Raw genomic sequence first — 22,999 nt, 5'->3', positions numbered from 1 at the left:
TAGTTTTCCATAGGGTAATTTGGAGAAAGAGATGAAGGATGATGGACCATTGACTCATTTGTCTACCCATAAAACTGCATATGCCATCATGTTCTGTTACCTCTGAAACCATGGTCACCATATTTTGCCCCTTGCTTGGTGGCCAGTTGGCATAGTTTGAGAGCTAGACTTGTCCAAAAACCTCCATGTGCTGATTCTAGTATTAATCTGTGTATAATTTGGTTTATAAAATATTCTGGATACTAGTGAAATTGGCCAGTGTTCGGAATACATGTGTTTTGACCCAGTGAATGGATATGGTGCGATGACATCTGTGGCATTTAACAGTGACGTTGGCTTTAACACAATACTACCTATTCACACATTCGCAGAGTAAACCTTGGTTAGTTGTTCTCTGTTCAAGACATTCAGACACTTTGGATGAGTTAATTAGCAACAGACATATTCTATAAAGACTTCTAAGTGCTGCACCATTCTCTCTCTCTCTCTCTCTCTCACACACACACACCTCTCGTTAGGAGCACATGTTTGTCAAACCATAAGAGGATTTAGTAGATTACCCTAATGTTAAATGCATACCCCATGTTATATCAAAGTGGCCCTGAAAATGAATGGGAGTTCAAATTACAGTTCTATGCTCTAGTTTTGTTTAGCTGGTAGCCTTGTTACATTGACCTCTGCTTGTAAATAGTCATTTCAGAAAATGAAGTTTAGAATAGATTACGTGGTCTGATTTTGCAAAGTTTCTGTGTGTTTTACAATTTAAGTATGAAAGTACTGATGATATGATTAAAGTATATGAAAGCCATTGTGGCAGAATGTCCATTTTAAAGCACAACTGTTCAGTTATCTAGTAGGAAGCACTACAAGGAATATGGAAGTGTTTGTAGAATGAGAACTTCACACCTTATATACATGGTCATTTACTGATGCAGGAAACTTTATGAAGCAAGAATGCCTCTTAATAGTGCTGCACCATTGTCCAGGTTTCCCCTTATAGTTAACTCTGTAGCTTAGGTTCTGATTAATTAGGTTCCCTACAACTAGAACAGGGAGGTTGAAGACATTATCTTGACCTTGGTCCCTTTCTGTGGAGAGGAGAAAGCTGAGCAGTGTTGTATAGTGCTGACACCATGTTTCATGTTTTATCATTCCTGTGATGGACACTCCGAGAAAATACATCCTCCACTTGAGGGCATGAGAGCAGCCAGGCTGGGCAAAGATCTTTCTGACAGAGCTGTATAAATGACTACAGGACAGGAGTGGAACAGGTTTCCCCCTCAATCCACAGTTGCCTTACTTTTTCACTGTAGAATGCAACGGTCTGCAAAGGGTTTATTTTTTGAGCATGCAAGCTTTTCTCCAGCACAGAAGGACTGTGGGTGAGAGCTCATGTAACTGAATAGCCTTCTACCATATCCCCCCATGATTATTATTATTATTATTATTATTAACCTTTATTTATGAAGTGCTGTAAATTTACACAGCGCTGTACATGCAATCTTTTTGGTTAGACGGTTCCCTGCCCTCGGGCTTACAATCTAAAAAGACATGACACAGAAGGAGAAGGGACTGGTGGAGGGAAAGGGTAGGAGGTCCAGCAGTTCCTCTCTACCTCCGAGGCCTGGGCCAAGGCAGATGGACTGGAGGGAGGGCTTGGCTTCATAATGGATGGTTAATAATTTTCCAGGGAAAATACATACTCTCAAGTAGGATAATGCATATACAGTACATAGCAATACAGGAAATGGTTTGATAAACAGGCACCAAAAGAACATCAAGTAGTAAGCGACACTTACGCAATGCCTGGGAAGGCTTCTCTGAACAGGATGGTTTTCAACTCCGTTTTGAAGCTGGTTAAAGAAGTGATGGCTCTTGCTTGTGGGGGAAGAAGGTTCCAGGAGTGAGGGGCAGCAAGTGAAAAGGGGCGAATCCAGGATGGGGCAGAGGAAATCCTGGGCTGAGACAGTAGACCTTGACTACCAGAACAGAGGGCCCTGGTGGGAAGGTGAGGAGAAAGAAGGTCTGATAAGGAGGGGCCAGTCCATGGAGGGCTTTAAATGTTGACAGCAGGAGCTTATACTGAATGCGGAAAGGGAGGGGGAGCCAGTGAAGGGATGCCAACACAGGAGAGATGTGGTCAGAGCGGTGGTTGGAAGCGATAATGCGTGCAGCTGAACGCTGAACAGAGATTAAAGGACGGAGGTGAGAAAGAGGAAGCCCAGCCAGGAGGACGTTACAGTAATCAAGTCATGAGATCACTAGGGCATGGACCAGGATCTTGGCAGTAGATATGGTCGGATTTTGGCAATATTGTACAGAAAGAATCTCCAAGCCTTGGCTGTGGTCTGGATCTGAGGGATACACAACAGAGAAGAGTCAAAGATAAAACCAAGACTGCGGGCTTGCTGGACTGGTTGAATAGAAATGTTGTCCACAGAGACAGAAAAGGAGAATTGAAGGGTGGACTTAGGAGGAAAGACAAGAAGCTCTGTCTTGGACATGTTGAGCTTCAAACGCCGATGGCGCATCCACTGCGAGACAGCTGTGAGGCAAGACGAAACTTGCTGTTCAAGCCTTGGAGAAAGGTCAGGGGCGGAAAGATACAACTGGGTGTCATCGGCGTACAGATGGTCGGAAAAGCCAAGAGAGCTAATGAGTTTTCCTAAGGACAGTGTGTAGAGAGAAAACAGAAGGGAACCCAGAACAGAGCCCTGGGGAACTCCAACAGATAAGGGAGCAGGAGAAGAAGTCTGGCCCCCTGCAACTACTGCAAAAGATCTGCCAGACAAGTAAGATCTAAAGCAGTCGAGAACAGAGTCTGAGAACCCAAGGTCAGAAAGTATATCAACTAGAAGACAGTGATCAACAGTGTCAAAGGCAGCAGACAAATCAAGAAGGATGAGTACAGAGTAAAGGCCATTAGCCTTGGCCTGTAAAAGGTCATTCGAAATCTTAGTGAGAGCTGTCTCAGTAGAATGCCTTGGGCGAAAACCAGACTGAAAGGGATCGGAGATGGAGTTGGCTTCAAGAAACTCAAGACAGTGCGAATAAACAACCCGTTCCAAAACCTTAGAAAGAAAGGGAAGAAGAGAAATCGGACGATAGCTAGACAAAGAGGAGGGGTCGAGAGAAGGTTTTTTCAGAATTGGGGAAATGAGAGCATGTTTGAAGTCTGACGGGAAGGAGCCTGTAGAGAGAGAGAGATTGAAGATATGGAAAAGCGAGGGCAGAAAGGAGGGAGCTATAGAGATTAGAAGACGAGTAGGAATTGGATCAAGAGAACAGGTTGCAGGTTTGGAAGAGTTCAGAAGTGTAGAGAGTTCATCCAAAGAGGCAGGAGGAAACACAGAAAATTTGTTAGGCGAGGGTGATAGAAGATTAAGAGCAGAAGAAGAATTGGGGGGGACTATCTCAGAGCGAATAGTGGAAATCTTAGAGATGAAATAATTAGCAAAGTCATTAGGAGAGAATGATGAAGAGACAGGAGGAGAGGGAGGTTTAAGCAAAGTGTTGAAGGTGGAGAACAAACGCTGCGGGCGCCTCTCATTGGCGGAAATCAATGATTTGTAATAATTCTGTTTTGCCATAGAGAGGGCGCATGAGAAGGAAGAAAAAACAAATTTGAAATGGATAAAATCAGCCCACTCTTTGGACTTTCTCCAAAGACGTTTGGCCGCTCTAGAGCAGGACCGGAGAAACTTAATGTTGGGGGTAAGCCAGGGCTGAGGTCTAGTCTTACAGGAAGAAGTGCGTACAGAGACAGGGGCAAAATGGTCAAGAGTTGAGGAAAGAGTGGAGTTAAATAAAGACATAGCTGAATCAGCAGAATCCCCGAGATTTAGGGAAGAGAGAGATGAAACCAGGGTCAGACCAAGATGGTTAGAGTCAACAGATTGAAGATCACGAAAATGGCGTTGAATAGTATGGCGAGGAGGAGGAGTATAAGTAAGAGCAAAGGAGATTAAATGATGATCAGATAGTGGAAAGTCAAGTGCCAGGTAGTCAGAAGTTTGCAGCAAGAACTAGGTCAAGACAGTGACCAAGAGAATGAGTTGAAGAGTTGGAGTGTGGTTGGAGGCCAAAAGAAGCTAGCAGAGAGTTAAAGCGAGATGTTGTAGGGTTATTGGAATCGTCAATGTGGATATTGAAGTCGCCTAGGATCAAAGTGGGGACTGAGTCTGAAAGGAAGAATGTCAGCCATGATTCAAAGTCAGAGAGGAACTGGGTGGCAGAACCAGGAGGGCGATAGATAACTGCAACCCAGAGCTGTAAAGGAGAGAAGAGTCTAATAGGATGAAACTCAAAAGAAGAGAAATGATAGCTGGGGGGAAAAGATAGAACTTGAAACTGGCAGGAGTTAGATAGCAAGATACCAACCCCTCCTCCTCGACCCTCAGGGCGGCTTGTGTGGGTGAAGGAGAGACCACCAAATGTCACTAGAAACCAAAAGTCAAATCATAGCCAAGCCTTCTCCCTAACCTATTCGTTTTCTCAGTTTAGGAGTGCTTGTCTTTTGGAAGAACACAAAAGAGAGGCCATAGCTCTGTGACAAATGTTCTGCTTCACAGACAAGAAGCCTCGGGTTCAATCTTTAGCATCTCAAATTAAAAGAATCTTGGGTATCTGGGCTGAAACACCTGTGTGTAAGACTTTGGAGGGGTTTTACCAGGCAAGAGTTGACAATACTGAATTTTGTAATATTCCTATTCAAAGCATGACAGGACTACTCTGTAAACCTTGCTCAGATCAGAATTACTGATGAAGTTCAAAACCCCTCCATGGCTGTCCTAATTGTTTGTAATACTGGGATTGTAATATCCCAGACATAACAGTAGTTCAGACATTGGAGCATGTGTGGGACATTCCTTCCTGCAATTGTCTCTATTGGTGCAGCCCTGGGGCTCATCAGATGGGTTTTAGATCCTTTCAAGCTCCCCAGTTTATGAACTGGGCTTGGGCTTAATCAAGATGATCCACTGTTTGACAGAAAAATTGCTTGATTTACTGAGTCAAATCATATTGGGAAGTGAGTGACTGGTACAATAAACAATAGTAGAACATGTGGATAAATAATCTGGCGTTGTAGATAGCTCAACCCAACTCAACCAATTCAGCTAAGCAGAGACCTCATCCAAGACTATACCCATTTCACATATCTAGTTGGGAGCACTTACTGTTCCATAAGATTAAACAGGGTTAGAAATAATCTGAGAAATACGCAGTATGCCAGAGATCTACCATCATATCCCAGAAAGTTCTAGAGCTTTCTCCATGGATACTTGCCTTCTGTAGAGCTCCCAGAAGATTGGTGAAATCATCAGGTCTTCTAAGCCTTTACCCAGCATTCACCAAATGCATCTGAGGAAGTAGACTTTAGTCTATGAAAGCTTATACTGCCAACTTCTTTCTTTCAGTCTCAAAGGTGCTACAAGATCTCTCTACATACTGATTTACCCACCATTGTAAACTTGGTCTTGTTTGCCAAGTTGGAACTATCACACTGTCTCTCATCTTACTCTCACGTGAGGGGGGGGGGGGCAGGACACACTCTTTCTAGGTTGTGCGTCCCTTGGTCAGTGTGTAGAGGAGGCCTTTTTCTTCTTCAGGTTCTGATTTTTTATTTTAGTTTTTTGTTTGGTAATTTGGTTTGACAGTTCCTGTTAGCATAGAGCTTAATTGGTGTTGGAGTCTGGGGAATGAAGAAGAAAAACCTTCCTGTTTGGCATTTACCACAGCAACACTAGAGGAAGGCATTTTCCCAAGCTAATTGCTCTCCTTAAAAAAATGAAAAACACAGCTAATTACAAACTTTACATTTTTCTGTGTTGTGTGATATGTTTATTTTGCTGTTCTTATAGAACAGCTTCATGCTGATCAAGATATAGAAGCTTTGATGGTGTGGGAGGTTTACATGGGAGGCCCCTTCAGTGGGCTATGGTACTCAACAATAGGGCTTTTGATTTTCATATGTATTAGCTAATGTAGCTATAAAGCAGGGGTGGGCAATCTGTGACCCTCCAGATGGTATTGGTCTGCAATCTTACATCAGCCCTAGCAAGGGATAGCCAGTGATGAGAGTTGATAGGAATTGTAGTCCATAATTGGGGGCTGCCGCTGACACTCATTCCCCGTTCCTGCTACAAAGAAAGTAGGGAGACAGACTCTTCACAGCACAGTTCCATACCTGTCAATGCAGTACTCAGTTGCCGTGTGCTTAAATGAGTGAAGCAGTAGTTCTTGACGTTTTGTGCTTCGTTACTAAGAAGCCTGAGCCAGCACAGATGGTGGTCAGGAATTCTTTGAGCTGATGTCCAAAATATATAGAGTACCAGAGAATGAGAACCACTGGATTGCAGCCTTAATAAGTTGGAGCCAACTATAATACAGAAAAGATTCATATCAAGTGAGAATTTTGCATCCCTCTAGGTGTTGTTAGATTCACCTCACAAGAGCTCTAACTAGGGCAATGAATGCTGGGAGTTGCAACCCTGCAAGGCCAGGATGACTGCATAATTTCCACCCCTGCTTTATATCTTCCTGATGAAATTTCTCCAACAGAGAAAATGCATTTTGTTACTTGTAGTTTGGTAAATAAATAAATAATCTCTTGATTCAAAACTTTATGTTAACTGGTAAGTAGGAAATGGCAACACTGAAGTTAGAAATCTCCTTATCGTCTTGAGAAACTGCAATACAACAGTCTTACAGCCCATTAGCTAGAACTACTGCAGAAATAAAAATATATTGTGTTTCCATCATATTGGTGGCCTAAACTACCCAGGATTTGTGCTTTTATAGGTACAGCTAAGAACATATCTGTCCTAAAAACCACTGTCCGCAATATAAAACAGGAATGGGGAATGTGTGCGTATGGCCCTCCAGATGTTGCTGATCCATAACTCCTCATGTGTTATTCTGGCTGTGGCTGATCGGATTTGCTGTCCAAAAAGAGGGCCACAGATTCCCACTCTCACTTTAGAGAAAATATTTGAGTCATACTGGATTCTTTTTATACAGTATTTAATTTGTTTTTTTTCTTCAGGTGTTCGCTTTCATTTGTCTGGCTGGCACTTACTCTCCTCTTCCTGCATTCTTGTGCATCCTTTTAAAAATATCATCTTCAAGTGTGCCTGCTAATTCATGATGTGTTTCCAACTCATCTGCTCAGTTTTTTTGGTCACCAGCATGTCTTGTGGATGTCAGAGACTTAGCTTGTGTATTTGACTTGTTTGCTTAAAATACTAAGATAGATCCAGGTGTGTAGTTAGCAGCACTTTACTCTGTCTTGAATCCCTGAATGAGTAACACTGAGGGCCCATTCACACTGCATTTTAACCTGGGCTCCAATCCGATTTAAATGAGGGTCATTCATACGTGCGCCGGGGTTTCATGACCTGAATTGGGGGAGTCGTTCATACTTGCACTGGGGTTTTCTTACCCAAAATGGGGGGTGGGGTGTAAATCCCCCTTAACCCTGGGTTTTTTGCCATGGATTTTCTTTCGGTTCTTTTCAAAAGAACCATTTTTTAGCCAATGGGAACTTGAAAATCATTCCCATCCGATTTCTTCCTTCCTCCTCCTCTCCCTCAGCCACCCCCATTCTTGCCTCCCTCCAGTCACCTCTGATTGCCCCCTCTGTTCTTGTGCTTCTTCCTCCTCCCTCCTCACCCCCAATCTTGCCTCCGATTGCCCCCTGTGTTCTTGTCATTCCCTCCAGCCACCTCCAATTGCCCTCTCAGTCCTTCTTCTTCCCTCCAGCCATCTCCAATTGCCCCTTTACTCCTGCTCCTTTCCTCCAGCCCCCTCCGATTACCTCTTCAGTCCTGCTCCTTCCCTCTGACCCCCTCCAATTGCCCCCTCAGTCCTTCTCCTTCCCTCCAGCCCTTTCCAATTGCCTCCTCAGTCCTTCTCCTTCCCTCCAGCCCCTTCCAATTGCCTCCTCAGTCCTGCTCCTTCCCTCTAGCGCCCTCCAGTTGCCCCCTCAGTCCTGCTCCTTCCCTCCAGCCCCCTCCGATTGCTCCCCTCAGTCCTGCTCCTACCCTCCACCCACCACCATTTGCCCCCTCAGTCCTGCTCCTTACCTCCAGCCACCTCCAATTGCCCCCTCCATTCTTGTCATTCCTTCTCTTCCTCTCCCTCAGCCACCTCCACTCTTCCTCATCTTCCTCCTCCCCCCCTCTGCCAGGATCGTGGCAGTTTACACCATTGCAAATTGTGAACGGAATTCCGGGGTAAAATGCCACAATCATGGCAAATCAATGCCACGGATAGAATCGATCGTGACATTTCAGGGAAATAATCCGGTTCCCAAACCAGGTTATTTTTCAGTGCAAACGGGGCCTGAATCTTAGGCCTGTTACAGACTGCCAGAATAAAGCTGCTTCGGGTCTCTTTGGAGGTATGCTGTTTAAATGATGCATGCATCCTAAGAATCCAGAAGCTGCACCAAAGTTGCACTCCAGTGCTTAGGAATGGAGTGTGGCTTTGGCACGACCTCCAGACTCTTAGGACCCATGCGTCATTTAAATAGCATACCCCCAAAGAGACCCGAAGCAGCTTTATTTTGGCAGTCTGTAACAGGCCTTTGTTAAAAGTAGGAGACTTCCACTGATTCATTGATACCATGAAACTGGAATTATTCTAATGGAAAATCTTTTTTCTTCATTGGAGAATTTCAGGATTGGTGGAGATATTTAATAAGATCTTTAACTCCAAAGTCAGGATCTTCATATATTATATTGAGCCCAAAGTGTGTTGATTTCACAAACCTTTTGCATTTTCAGCTAAATAGTATTACAAAGCCACCTGTCTCTCAGTCAGTGTAAACTGCATTATTGTTCTTTTGTTCTCTCCCATTTTGAAGATTTCAGAAGAGAGACAATTTTTTTATCTTAGGCTGACCTTCCTTGCACTGTAATAGTGTTTAAGCATTTCTTAGCTCCCATCCAAAGGTGCATTGTATTAAGTAGGTTTGGGACTACACAGATGACTCTTTGATTTGTAAGTGCAAGTCCACTTTGGTGTGGATGGACGCTCTTCTTTTTTTTCAGGCTTCGTGTATCCCTGCCTGCATTTGCTTTCAGCTGAGGGTTGCCTTAGATCTGACTGAAGAAATGAGGCATAGTGAACTATTCCTTTTCAATCTTCATGAAACTCAAACCACATGTGGTTGTTACAGTCCTGTGGTAGGAGTGTGGATAGCAAGATGAACTGTATCCTCCACCTGAGATATAGAGCTGAGAGCTAATGGAACCACAAAATGTACCAGCTCTGTTTTACTTCCTTCTATTCCCGATGCTATATATCTTTTGGGTTTGTCTCTGTTTTCATTACTGCTAACTCAGGCAGACTTGTTGCTACTTGTCTTCACTGTTGTACCTATACCTGTACACAGGATAATACCCAAAACAGATAAAGGAACATACATGCCTACACCTCTTCTTTACATTGCTTTTCCTTTCTCAAGAAGGTCATGCCCCTTTATCCCAACTGATCTTTAAATCTTTTAATTTCAAAAGCAGTCTGTGGGGATCTGCCAGGGAGACAGGAAAACACAATTCCCTGTTTTTAAGAGACTGTAGAAGCTGAAGAGGATGCAGTGGGTTTTTGAAAAAAAAATCTGGGAGAAAAACAAATCCGGTACCATTTCTCAATGTATTTATCTGTATTTATGACAGATTAATTTTTAACCAGAGGCAGTGTGTTTAATGGTTGGGCTATAATTCTGGAGAGCAGTGTTTGAATCTCCACTCAGCTGTGGAAACCCATTGGGTGGCCTTGGCAAATCACAGTCTCTCAGCTTCGGAGGAAGACAAGGGCAAACACTCTCTGAACAAATCATGCTAGGTATTACCTTAGAGTCACCATAAGTCAGAAATGACTTGAAGGTACACAAGAACAAAATGTGTGGTCAGTGCCTTAAAATGAGTTACATTAAATTGAGGTAGAATCCGACCTGGTGTTTGTCCACATGAACTGCTGCTTACTATACATGTGGATAAATTGGTGGGATGCTTCATTGTTCGTTAATGCTGTTTATATTTCCCATAGTTAACATTAAGAATTTTGGTTTTGTTATAAACCTTGCTATATACTACTGACACTTGCAGAGAGTAAGAACTGAACACTGCATTAAATAGTTATTTTGGCTTTCTAAATGTCTCTACCTCTTTTTAAAAAATAACATTTTGGTTTTTATATACCATAACTGGTCTTATTAGTTCTTGCCACTGATAGCAAAATAACAAAATAACATGACTAAAAGCTGATGGACAGGTGTTGTTTTGTTTTTACAAACCCTGTCTGGTTTCTGTTTGGGAAACACACTTTTATGTAGAGAAAAAAATATTTCCAAAATCTTGATAAATGCTTGTGCATGTGCTCATTTTAAAAAACACATCGAAGTCAAATTCAATACATATTGATACTGTACTTATATGACGGAAGAGTCTTTACTGCTTGATAAAAGTGTACTGTCAGCAGGTTTGAGGGAGGGGGTGGAATCCTGCTTATTCTGTATAGATTCAAGTCACTCTTCCCTAATCATACTAACATAGTCCAGCTATTGCTTTCCAACTTCCCTTTGAGATTTTTTATTTTTTTATAAGGAGTGCACCATATCTATTTAGTCTTAAGGCATTTCAACAGTGTATCTCACAGTGTACATCCCAGGGCAGTTTCCAATGCAGACATAATTTGCTTTGGCACATCTGACAACCATCAGCCCCATTCAGGTATTGGTTTCCTGGTTTGAAATATGGAAAGAGAGGTGGGCCTGGCATCCCACCCCATCATCCCTTCTCATGTAGAGATCAACAGGTCTGAAGAGGGAAGTGCCTGTTTGTGTGAAGACTCTACAAGATCAAAGATGCTGGAAAATCAGAGTTTTTGTTCTTCTCCTCTTCATACTTGTCACTTTCCAAGTCAGGAAGGCAATGATGGAAGCATTCTCCCATCTTTGCATATGGATTCAAACACTACATGTATTCCTTTTCTTTTCTTTTCTTTTTTACCTTTATGAGTTTATAGCCCATTAATTTTGGATTGAGCTGTTAGAGGCTTAATTCTCAAAAGTGAAAAACTAAGCTTGAGTCTAATCGATTAAAAATTAAACTAAGTAGTAGAAAAGTGGGCTAAACTTCGTTTTGAGCTAACAAAAATATCCTCTGGGCAGCATCCCTTTGAACAGAGATTCTTAATTATGTTTTTGGAAGAAATGAATGTAAGGCAGAAGCTAGGCAATATCTACACAAGTGCCTTTAGGTTAACATTCAGATGGCCTTTTTCAAAATTTCAGAAATGTTAAAATATAAAGAACTTTCTCTATGGATAGAATCTAACTTATTACAAGCAACTGGATTTCATTTTTTTAGTACTTGGGAAATGAACACCTAAATATGCAGCAGCTATATTTGCATATCATGCCAATTTCTGGTATAGTAAGGTATAAATGACTCCCTAGGTGCTCCTCCCCCCCCCCCTCTCTCACACACACACACAGACACCATGTCTGCAAAGAGATCAGAACATTCTGTTTGTATTTTTGACAGCCTGTAATTTGTTGTGTCCTCCAGAAGCCAGACAAATGGACATCTTTTCTTTATTTAAATAAATAAAACCATCTTCCAAACCGTTGTTTCAAAGGGTTTAATGCTTTTACACATATATGATGCTTAAGTGAGAATTTGCTTCTAAAATGAGCTGCAAACACATTTCCTTCTTAAAGAAAAATGACACATTTTAAAGGAAGCACAGGATTCCTAGGCCCATGTTTGCCTTACAGTGCTGCAGGCAGGGGCTGGGGGTGGGAAGCTTGTTTAATCACTCCTTTTCCCCTGCTACTATTCTATAACATAGTGTTTTCTAGGAGAACTAACAAGAATGGTCAAGTATTCCATCTAGATCCCCCTTCATTTCCCTATGCATTAGGAGCATCTAGATGTCTAGAATATCAGTGTTCACTAGTGTAATATTCTCATCACAAAGTGACACTTGTTAATTCAGCACAGTAATTTCCATGTTTACCCATAAAAACTGCATTCCAATAAAAACACATTTTAAAAATACACTGAATAAGAGGCGCGTTACAGACCGCCCTAAAGCGGGCGGTCTGCCACCACGGTCATTAGCTACGCCGAGAAGCCCCAGCGGCCAGATGGCGAGGCTAAAAAGGAGCACCGAAATGGTGCTCCTTTTTGGCCCCTGGAAGTGGCGCCACGAGGCGTGTACTCGCAGCGTCACTTCCACCATGCCACGTCCGGACGCTATGCGTCCGAGACGTAAATATGGCAGCGCCTGTGTGGACGGGCGTCACCATTTACTACGCGCTCTGCGCGTCCTAGGAACAGGGCCAGTTAGGAAGGTGAGACCCTTCCTAACCCTAGCACACCCCTTCCTAACCCTAGTACACGCGGAGCGCGTACTAAATGGTGGTGTGTAATGCGGTAGAGTTTTACCAAAAAGTCCCCTCCCTTAATTTTAGGGTACAAATTTGAAATAACAAACAAATGTAAAATTATTTTGACAGATCAGTTCTGTCCTAGGTATATTGCATGTTTAGCAAGACAACCTCAGACGATTAATTGCCATGTCACTTCACCATATTGCAAACAATCAGTGCTTTGTAGAGACTAAGTCTCTACATCCTTTGAATCCATAATTAATTTCCACATGCTATTTTTATTAACCTGTGCACAAGAACAAAGGCTGTCATATTAAAAAGAGATGGGTAGCTGATGATAAGCTGTGTTGGTATGTAACATGCTGTTTTGAGTAATGCTATGAACTGCCAACTGTGTGCATGTGTGTAAAAAGGTTAAGAGCCCGTGTAGATGAGTTGGGTGCCATGCTGTTATCAGACGAGGGGAGCAGTGTTATTCACCAAGTGCACGCCGTCAGCTCTGTAGAAGATTCCATCTTCATGGAGTCATCTCTTGATCCAGAGTTACTTGAACACAGGTAACACATTCCTGACTGGCTTTTCCTTAGAGGAGAACCCCATCAAATGCCTTGCTTTTCATGGGAAGTACTAACTCATGCTAGACATTTGCTTTTAATCTGTTTCAATATCATGTGAAACAGAAACATAAGATATCAAGATTGATTGTAAGTGGTTTTATACCTTGCTTCACAGATTTCCTGGCTGTAAACTGACAAAGCTGTCAATGTTGTATGGATTGTCAGAATGATTGTTGTCTAAGTTCCTAAAAAAATTAAATCTGTTTTGGCCTATTTGTGGCAATGTGTAACAATGGCACAATCACTGTGTTTTTGAAGAAGCCTGCTAGTTCCTTGATTTTTACTTGAAAATCTGCTCTGCCTGGCATTATGGAGTGTATGCTATGCCTGGAGGCTCTTTATGTCCTGTACTTCTGTGGTGATCCCATTATTTCTAATTTGGATTGGAAAATGCCTCAACCAGAGAATTCTTTCTAGTCTTCAGTGCTATGGAACAATCTTAAATCTATTCAGTAACAGTCAATTAGAGAATCAGTGTGCCTTAAATTAAGGTCACTGCAATAACCTTTGCTTGAAAATGTTCTGTCTGTCAGACTGTGGTAAACTACCTTTTAAAATGTAATCTAGCTGAGCATGTTCACAAACTGGTATGTGGTTTTGTCTTGTCAAGCTTACTATGGCTTTCTTTCATCCATCATTCTCATGCTGTTCTGTTCCATTGTATTTTCTTTTGTTGATGTTAGTGCTTGTTTTGCTAACCTTTTAGTCTATGTACCAGATTTAGCTTTATGATGTAAATGATTAGATATTATGGTTAAGCCCTGCCATTGGACTTAGGTGTCATGTCAAAGGTGCAGCTTCATCCTCTAAAACAGAGGAAGGAAAACTGTGACCCTGCAAGTATAGTTGAACTCCAGTTCCCATCAGCCCTAGGCAAGATAGCCGGTGATCAGGGATGGAGGGCTAATCTTTTCCCAGCCTTCTACGAGCTGATCAGTAGATGTGCTGGGTTTTTTTCCTAGTCTGTTTTTCTTTTAAAGATCTAGTATTAACATAGTTAAGCAACAGTGTATATTAAAGATTGACAGCCTGATGTCCTGTAAACATTTTGAACTAAAACTCCAGTAACTCTCAGCAAATGGTCAGGGATTATGAAAGTTGCAGTTCACAGGTGCAGTGTTGGGTCCAGATGATACAGAGAAAGCGGAAGGGCAGCCATTTTTTGGCTACATATTTACTAGAAATACTTTGAGACAAATCATCATGACTATGTGGAGGCCAACAAGAAGCCCCTGTTTACTCAACTCATCATACCTAGGTTAGTGATAACATGGCTTGGGCAAATTTTTCATTGATTATGTGGGATCATCTATATCAGTTAGGACTCATGATATTTAATTTGTTCCTCAATGGCAGGCATGGATTCTAAAAGTAGAGATGAGGGAAGAAGGATGCTAGAGTTTAGGGGACTTAAAATACCAGTGGCCAGCCTTGCGCGTGTTCTTCCGATGTGGTAAAGACATTTGCCATGATAAATAAAGTTGCCATAGTACTGTTCTTGTTCTTTGGAAAATGTTACACTCATCAGTTCACAGTGGAATGAACTATTTCCCGGTACCCAAAATCTTAAATCATGAAACACACAAATCTAAATACAAATTCTAAAAAATTATCTTACTAATAATTCAATATGTCTGCTACTACGCATGAAACCAGGGGATGGCTTGTTCTCATGGTGTGCAATTCTGTTGCCGCTTTCTGTAATCAAATATTTCTGCCATCTAATCCCAACCAACAAAAAGTGGTAGTGTGAGATGGTTCAAACAGATTCTTGAAGAGCATCCTAGCATGTTGGGTCCAGACTCAAATATTGCCAATTTGTTTATTACACTGCTGTCAAAAGTAGATTGGATTACAGTTCAGTCTAGTTGACCTAGTAACCGAGCCATAAATACAATACTCTCAGCAGAAAAAAGTCAGTTCTTATGAAATACTGAGTTTCTGTAACTGGTGTTAAACTGACAAGTGTAATAGTTTCCAAGAGCAAGCTTACATGTGTGGTTGTGTGTGTCTTTTTTGGATGCTGCCATCAGAAGATGGTTTCATTTTCTTTTCAATTATCTTTGTATTGCAGGCATGTGACACAAGCTGACCTCAAGAGCTCTACCTTTTGGCTTCGAGCAAGTTTTGGTGCTACAGTCTTTGCTGTTTTGGGCTTCGCCATGTACAGAGCATTACTAAAGCAACGATGATCTGGAGGAAAGCATGTTTCTTGGGGAGGGGGGAGGGACCTATCAAAAGGGGAAAAACTTTTATGTACATTCTAAATCTGCTAGAAATATTTATATATGCGAGTTACTTTATTATTTGTAATTCATGGATAAGATTATTTTAAATGATATTCCTAAACTTGTAGTATTGCATAGGTTCTGGAAAAGAGATTTTGCATTACAGTGGCCACAAGTGGCTACATTTGTAAGGCCAAAAGGGAATTATTGTAGCATAACTTGTACATATTAAGGCAGTGAGGCATAATGTCCCCCCAGAATATTAGAAGTCGTATTGTTAGGTGTTGCAAATGGAGTGAGAGAGTGTAATTAGAATTTATTTTCAGCAATGTAGGTTCAAGTCCAGGATCACTACTCATTTATTTATTTATTTCACAGGCATCTGAACTTCTCTTTTTGAGAAGTCTGTATGGGGTTTGGGGATGGGCGGCTCTTCTTTTTCTTTAAGTAACTTAACTGCTCATTTACTCACTAGTTGTATTTTACAAAAGTGTTCTACTGTGGCCAGTTTGACTGGACTTTGATTGGTTTTTTTGTTTGTGTATGTCCTACATTGTACAGCTAAATGTGCCACAGCTCAAGGAGGAGAGGCAGAAGAATGAGTCTTCCTTTCTTCAGTGAAAAACAAGTATTGTCAATTACTTGTCAACATCTGGCGCTGTGTGCCATTCTGTGGCTCTCTTATTTCCCAGTTGATGTTTTGTAGCCTTTTCCAATTCATTGAGAAATCAGTTTGTATATTATAACTGTTTATAATTCACCTAAAGTGTTTGTTTCATCCCTTCACTTCTGCAAGTCCTTCTTCTAAAAACTGTGTATGAATAGAACTGAAATAGTACACAGCGCTTTTACTCTACTCAGTAGTAGACTAGTTGCATGATTTGCACTGCATCCTAAACTTGGCTGGAATTACCTGTAGGTGGCATTTTTAAAACAAAACAAACAAAGATGAGGGTCATTGAAAATTCCTCCTGTTTTCCCCACCACTGGCCTTTTCAAGTATTTCAATAAATAAGTGTACTGTGCTATGGTTTGAATGCTCATTCTTCTACTGTGAGAAGCAGTATTGATTGCATGTGAACAGTAGTAAAGAAACATTATCTCCAGCCATGTAATGCACCTCACATTTGAAAATAGGACCATATTCAATTATTGGTTTAAATCTTGCTCAGTTGTAAATCTCAGTGGTTGGCACTGGCTAGTTACACCCAGCTTCTCTTGCCTTGGAGAGCCATGAACCCCAAGCTGGGAAAAGAGTAAGCACAGAACTGCTTATAGTCCTATGACTTTTAGTAGCAGTCAGGCAGCCCTACATGCTTCTGCAGTCCCCACAGGAGGAACACTCTATGAACAAACAGTGGAAGTTTTAGCCATGCTGTGTGTTAGCAGTAGAGTGAATGGTTAGGACTTTCTAACATTTAAAACTCATGGTGCTTGCTAGGGACATAGAACACCTCACAAAATAAAACCACTTCAACTGTCATTGCTTTCTAGTTGGCATATAGTTGGGAGTTCCATTGCTACAAAAGATGTAAGTAATCATTCTGGAGCTACTGGGTCAGGCCTGTTTGTCTCTTCTTCTTCTCACTGGTAAAGTGGATATTCATAGAACTGAAGGAAATGGAGGGTCACCATTGACTGCTTTTACCTTAGGTTGAGACAAGGACTGGACAGTCTCTGTGGGTCTTGGGACCTAGTATGAAACCTTGAAGGGCAAGTGATGCAAAAAAAAAAAAAGACTTTTTTTAAAAGCAAAAACAAGACTGATAGGACATATGAAGTGTTAATAGACTTTTCTCTACTAAAAATAGGATTTCTGGTAAGCTGCCTGGGCTGCTGTTATCCTCACAAACATAAACTGTGTATCTTGTTTTTATAATTTTTAATGGGGGCTGGTGATGGCCCTTGGAAGGCCACAGAAAGAAATGGGGGCCACACATTGCTCACCCCTGCTCAGAAAGTTGGACAAGATGGTTTTGGAGGTTCATGTTGCAGAATTTGGTGTTTAGCTCTGATAGATTTCTTTAAGAAAGCTTCTGTAATTCAGGTTGGATTTTGTCTTCCCACACACCAGCTGTTAACAGTGCTGTGAGACTTTGAAGCTGGTATTCAGAAAAGAGATAAACCACCGGTTAAGGGCTTGAGCTTAGCCTGGATTTCTACACTATTACTGTAATTACCAGGAAGATGCTGGTTATAATGCTGCTCTTTGAAGAAGTTGTTTTTGTAGTTTGCAGGTGTTCCCTTTCAGTTGTCCCTGGGATTTTTTCATTACAGATAATATTAATGATTGTGGGCACAAAGCAGAGCTACAAGACTAGCCACAGAACTCCTGAGGCTGGCTCAGTGAAAAAAGTGGTAACTGCAGAAAAAGAAGTGGTACCAAACTCAAGCAATGACCATTCTAGTTGAGTATCTTAATTAGATTGTTTTATAACATGAACATTAAAAAAATCTATTTGCCTACTACACGGGTTTTGGTGATTTAAAACCCATGTTATGCAAATTGGATAGATAGTGGTGAGTGTGAATTTTTTGAGTATTTGTGTAGCCCCCAGGAGCAAGTGAATCCTGATGAAAACAGAAAACACACTTTGTACCATGAGAGGGAAAAACAGCAAATTAAATTCTCGTCCTACATTAAACTCATGAGAGTATTGTAAAAGTGATGCCTCTTATTCTAGTTCATCTAGCCAAGTTTGGTGTCCTCAGAAGCAACATGATCTATCCCAGGCCTGCTACCCTTTAATGTGATCCTTCAGATATCATTTAAAATAAGTTTAATGGAGCTATCAACTGAACATTTTGAGCTCAAGGCCTGGTGCCTGATTAATCTGACATTGCCCCCCATATTATTTTTCTAGCAAGTTTCAGTCACTCTCTTCTAATATGTTGCTGTGATCTTGTGAAATATTAAGTACATTTGTTTATAACACTTCAGGGTGTATATGTTATAATACTCGTATCTGTGGCCACCACATAAAAATGCCAAAGAAGAGACTGTTTGGTTGCCTTTGCTACATCTGTGTTTAGGTGACATGAGACAAAGAGAGAAACCGTGGGATAAGTTCTCCCCACCAGGTGTTTTATGTTTCCTTTTTAAAAATCCACCTTATCTTTCTGCTTAAAGCATGTTTACAATTTCCTTTGCTTTATTGCTGACTGGCTTTACTTTCAACAAGAACTAGAAAAGGAAGCAGATTGCTATGGCAATGTATGAAAATAGCTTTCTAAATCACCTGATTGCTATATCTGGCTTTGCCAGATGGGAATATAGTAGGTGATCAGTACTTAGGAGAGTGTGTGATGGAGTGGGCTGAAAGCTGCAAAGAGATCTGTGTGTTCTGCTTATTTAGCTACCTGCTTGACAACTTAGATTTTCAAACACTGATTATGTTGGCTCTCTACAGTCTTCCTCCATTTGACCTGACATGGCTAATGCCATGCCAAATTAAAGCAGCTATATAAAGCATTAATGACTTGGAATTAAGCCATTAGTAGCCCCTCTATATGCAGTTAATCATAAGTAGGAAACTGGCTCTTTTCTCTTTACCTACTGGATGCATATGTCCATCTGCTTTGACCCCTTTTTTTTTAAACACCAAAGGTATATCTACTGTATACTCGATACCTATAAGGAAAGTACACTCTGAAGGGGCAGCATGGTTTGTCTCCTGGGCCTGGCCTTCCTCAGCTATATGGTCAGCCCACAGACACTGGGGCCATTATCTCGACTGGTATTTTGAGGGGAGCCAAATTTGTTTTAAAACTTTTACCTTCAAATTTCCTGTATTATTTCTGTTGATACTGGGAATAAAATCTCTGCAAATCTCTACATTTAATAATGGGCACATCACTTTTGCCAGTCTTTAGCTCTTCGTGTGAATTGGGTTTTGGATTCGACTACTACAGTGTTAACTTGTTACACCCTTTGATGAGTGTCTGGAAGTTACAGAGTAGAAAGCAGTTACCTGTATCTTCCTCTGTTTGAATTGGTGGTCTGTTTTCTAGGCACTAGTGAGGGTGATAGTTTTGATTCACCTGGCTCTTTACTGGCTTGAGCCATAACAATCCTGGAAAACTGCCTTATGCCATATAGTCGATCTTTTGAATCGGTCTGTGATTTCCTCATTAGAGAGGCATTTGAAATTTAAAAGGTTTCAAATCCTGTTTATTGCTACTTATTTATTGAATGTATACCCCAACATTATTCCAAAAATAGGGGTTCACAGTAATAACTGATTAAAAAGTATAATTAAAACATGAAACAAAGCCTGCTACTGAAACAAAATTAGATTAAAGAGACAATTTTAAAATGTGCCTTTAAAAATGGTTTCTAAGCACCTGGAAGGTTTCCGAAACCCTATCTGAATTTTTAAAAAGAGTTTACCGGCTAAACAAGAAGGCAGCCAGCCTCACCTACCTCTCAGTGTTCCAGTGCCCACGAATGATGACTGCAAAACTGTTGAAGACCATATGTGGCCTTTTCTCCCTAGCAAACAGTCTGGGCCCAAGCCACAATACTTTATGGGAAAGCTATTTTATGTTTTCCATTTTGAATTTGTATTCTCTAGCCAGTTACACATCTGTGTGCAGTAACCCTACTTCTGTTCCTTGTGTGTGCCTGTTGTTGCATATTGTTTACTTTTTCTGCCACAGAATGCAGCTGCCAGGAGTAAACAAGATAGAAAGCTGCCCTGTCCTGTCCTACATGAGCAGTTATGAAAGGGCAGGCAAAAATGGCAGGGGTTAGGAGCCTCTTGGCTCCTGGTGAGAGCTTGCAAAGTTCCCAGGGTTCAGGCAGAGGGTTCTTACTCTGAAAAATGTAAATGATGGCCGAGAAGTCTCTGTGCTGTAATTACAGGTGATCAACAAGTGACTTGCAAAATGTGTAATATGAATAAACTTTGAAATAAAGGATTTTGTTTTGTTTTTTTACAGAAATCTTTTATGCTAGTAACAGCATGTTGCCACCAAGTGGCAGTACAGTTTGAAAAAGATTCCTAAGCCCTTTGGCTTCAGTCTTGGTCCTATGGGTTTGTGTAATAGTGTTTGCAGAGTCTGGTTGAAAGGTGTGTGGTGTGTTCTCGGAATAATAGTTTCTCTTTTTTGTACCCTAAAAAAATCCTTCAGCAGCAGTAAGTTTTTTATCAGGAAGTCAAGATGGGCAAAGAAGATGGCTTGTAAGCCTGAAGGCAGGGAACTGTCTAACCATTTTGTAAGCTGCTCTGAGAGCCTTTGTGGCTGGAGAGCAGGGTATAATTACGCTAAATAAGTAAACAAACAAACAGTACATTTGAGGATAATGTTTGTTTACTCACACAAAATAGAAAATGAGACTGTTCACAGATAGGAAGATGCATTGTTTGAGTCATAGAAGGATGAATGTGTTCTCTCACATTGCCAAACATGATGTTAAAGGTCATTCATTAATTTGGTCGCTCCAACCCCCTTCTTTTAGGGCCACAGTGGACAGTTGCTGCCGCTCAGATGTTCGACCACAGCTCCCATCAACTGCTAGCCAGCATAGACAATTATGAAAGATGTTGAGAGTTGCAATCCAATGGCATGGAGGACCATAGTCACTGTGCTAGAGGTGCCATTCAGTCCCCAGAAAAAGCAAGAGTGCTGCTGAATAACCGATTGGTCCTAAATTAAATGCAAGTGAGCCAAGTTGGATATATCCTTTTTCAAACTTGAGAGATCCAAATATGAGAGTGCTTGACTTGGACTGGGACATACCTATACTTTTGAAAGCGATTTCAAATAAACGCAGCTGCCTAGTACAGAAATAATTCTCCCTACAATTGATACTCATGTACAGTCAGTTCTCTGCATCCACAGATTACACATCTAAGGATTCAGTCAACTGTGATTTGAAAATACTCTCACGCCCACCCAAAACCCAAAAAGCAAACCTTGATTTTGTCATTTTATTTAAGAGATGCCATTTTAGTACCCTGTTGCATTGACATGAGTATCCACAGATTTTGGCCCCGTACAGACAGGCCAACATAAAGCTGCTTCAGGTCACTTTGGAGGTATGCTGTTTAAATGATGCATGCCTCCTAAGAGTCTGGAAGCCACACCAACAGCAGATCCTGGAACCAAACCCCAGCAGATACCAAGGGCCTGCTGTATTTATTCTGCATAGGTATCTAGCATCAATAGATTTTCTCCCTCTTGATATGATGTCTAATTTACTGTGCCCTCGTCTGGCTTGAGATCTAACTTGGTATTTCTCAACTAGAGTTCCCTGGAGCCCTAGGGTGCTGCAAGAAGTCACTAAGGGCTTGTGACATTGTGATTGGGAGGATTTTAAAATGAGCTATACATGAATTCTCTGAGAGCTGGAAATTATTTCAAGGTTCTTCCAGGGCAAAAAGTTTAAGAGAAGCTGAACTAGCCAGTTTCCCCCCCTTAAAATTAGATTCCTATGGTTTCTTCTCTAAAGAAGGTTCCATTTGATTTGAACATCTAGAAACTTTACAACATCCTTTGCAGTTTCCATTACTTCTCTCTGCTGTATTATAAATTGCTGCTGAGGTAGGGGTATGCATGGAAAGAAATCTGCTAAATCCTGTTTCTCACATGCGTATTCAAATCCCACCAATCAATGTGCAGAGCCCTATTCAAGCAATGTCACGCTGCATTGGATTATTATTTTAAGTTGTGCTGCATCAAGCCCCCCCCCCCCCCCCAGTTCTTTGCAGCTTCTGTTTCAGTTAATGAGGCCACTTGAAGGGTGGGAAATTAATTTTGGAACTGAATTAAAGCCGAGACTGAGCAAAGGAAGATAATTCTTAATAGCAAGTTGTCCTTCACAAGGAGGAAAAGAGGCTGACCGGTTAAGCATTACATAGGATTTTGATTCCTTTGTTTGAAGGGGGAGCTAAGCAAACACATCACAAGCCATCAAAACAAACAGGTGCCTCTGTTGCTCCAAATAAAAATAAACAGTAGTGCACTATTTTTTGTAAGCAAAGCCAAGCAAAACATCCAGACTAGTGAGGAGGCTTTGAGAACCAACAGCATTCTTCAGCAAGAGTCAAAAGGGGGAAATAGCATTGCTTAGCATGTTGGAATATACAGTACATCTGCAACTTTCTAATAGCTTTATAGTGGGATGAAAAAGGAGAGCCTTGATGGGACCAGGGATGGAATCCCTGTGACCTTTGAGGTGGTGATGCACTCCAAGTCCCGTCAGTCCCAGGCAGCATGGTCAGTTGTCAGCTGTGATAGGAGTGGTAGTGGGCAGGAAGGGAGTCCTGCCTCTGGATTAGACTGTGCTTGCAGCAAGACAAATTATAGGTGTTCCTCCTGTGAAAGTAGAAGGTATAATGTTATTTTGGTTGGTCTGCTTAGGGAATTACCAGGTTTAACCATCCCAGAGTGGATTGTTCTCCAATCCAACTAATACTAGCTTTCCAGTTTGGCCTCTGTACCTAGTGCATTAATTCAAGTTAATATCCTACTTTATTAATAGAAGGGCTTACTGCTGTACTAATACGAGGATTTTTCATCTTTCCCTAAAATTAAAATAGTGTTTGCTGTTTCATCCTAGCATTCCTTGCTGCATCTCTTCATACCATGAAGATTCAAACCTCTTTAAGCCTCCATTTCCCTTCCTCCCTTCCAATTTAATCTTGTTGCCAACTATTAGACCTGTAGCCTTTTTGTCAGGTTGTTCACCCTCTTTTTGTTGTGGAATATCCAACCATCCAAGAGTCTTAGAAGCTGGGATGCAGAAC

General features: G+C 41.3%; 1 protein-coding gene across 3 annotated transcripts in view; it reads left to right on the top strand.

Moving 5' to 3' along the window:
- Window positions 1–20,160, top strand: part of RHOT1 (ras homolog family member T1) — a 57,068-nt gene extending 36,908 nt beyond the window's left edge. For 2 of the 3 annotated variants that reach the window (XM_089477931.1, XM_089477939.1), the window contains one exon: window positions 15,095–20,160. In XM_089477931.1, the coding sequence (XP_089334057.1) occupies window positions 15,095–15,212 (118 nt within the window). In that variant the 3' untranslated portion in view covers window positions 15,213–20,160. Of the gene's footprint in view, window positions 1–12,816; window positions 12,961–15,094 lie in introns of all 3 variants that reach the window. The other variant, XM_089477923.1, reaches the window with a different exon arrangement.
- The last annotated feature ends 2,839 nt before the right edge of the window (window positions 20,161–22,999 follow it).

This window comes from Sceloporus occidentalis, unplaced genomic scaffold (assembly GCF_023333645.1).
Source record: "Sceloporus occidentalis isolate IW3139 unplaced genomic scaffold, rSceOcc1.0.p SCAF_1, whole genome shotgun sequence".
NCBI lineage: Eukaryota > Metazoa > Chordata > Lepidosauria > Squamata > Phrynosomatidae > Sceloporus > Sceloporus occidentalis.
Note: the sequence above shows the minus strand (reverse complement) of the source record. Positions and strands in the feature narration are given on the sequence as shown.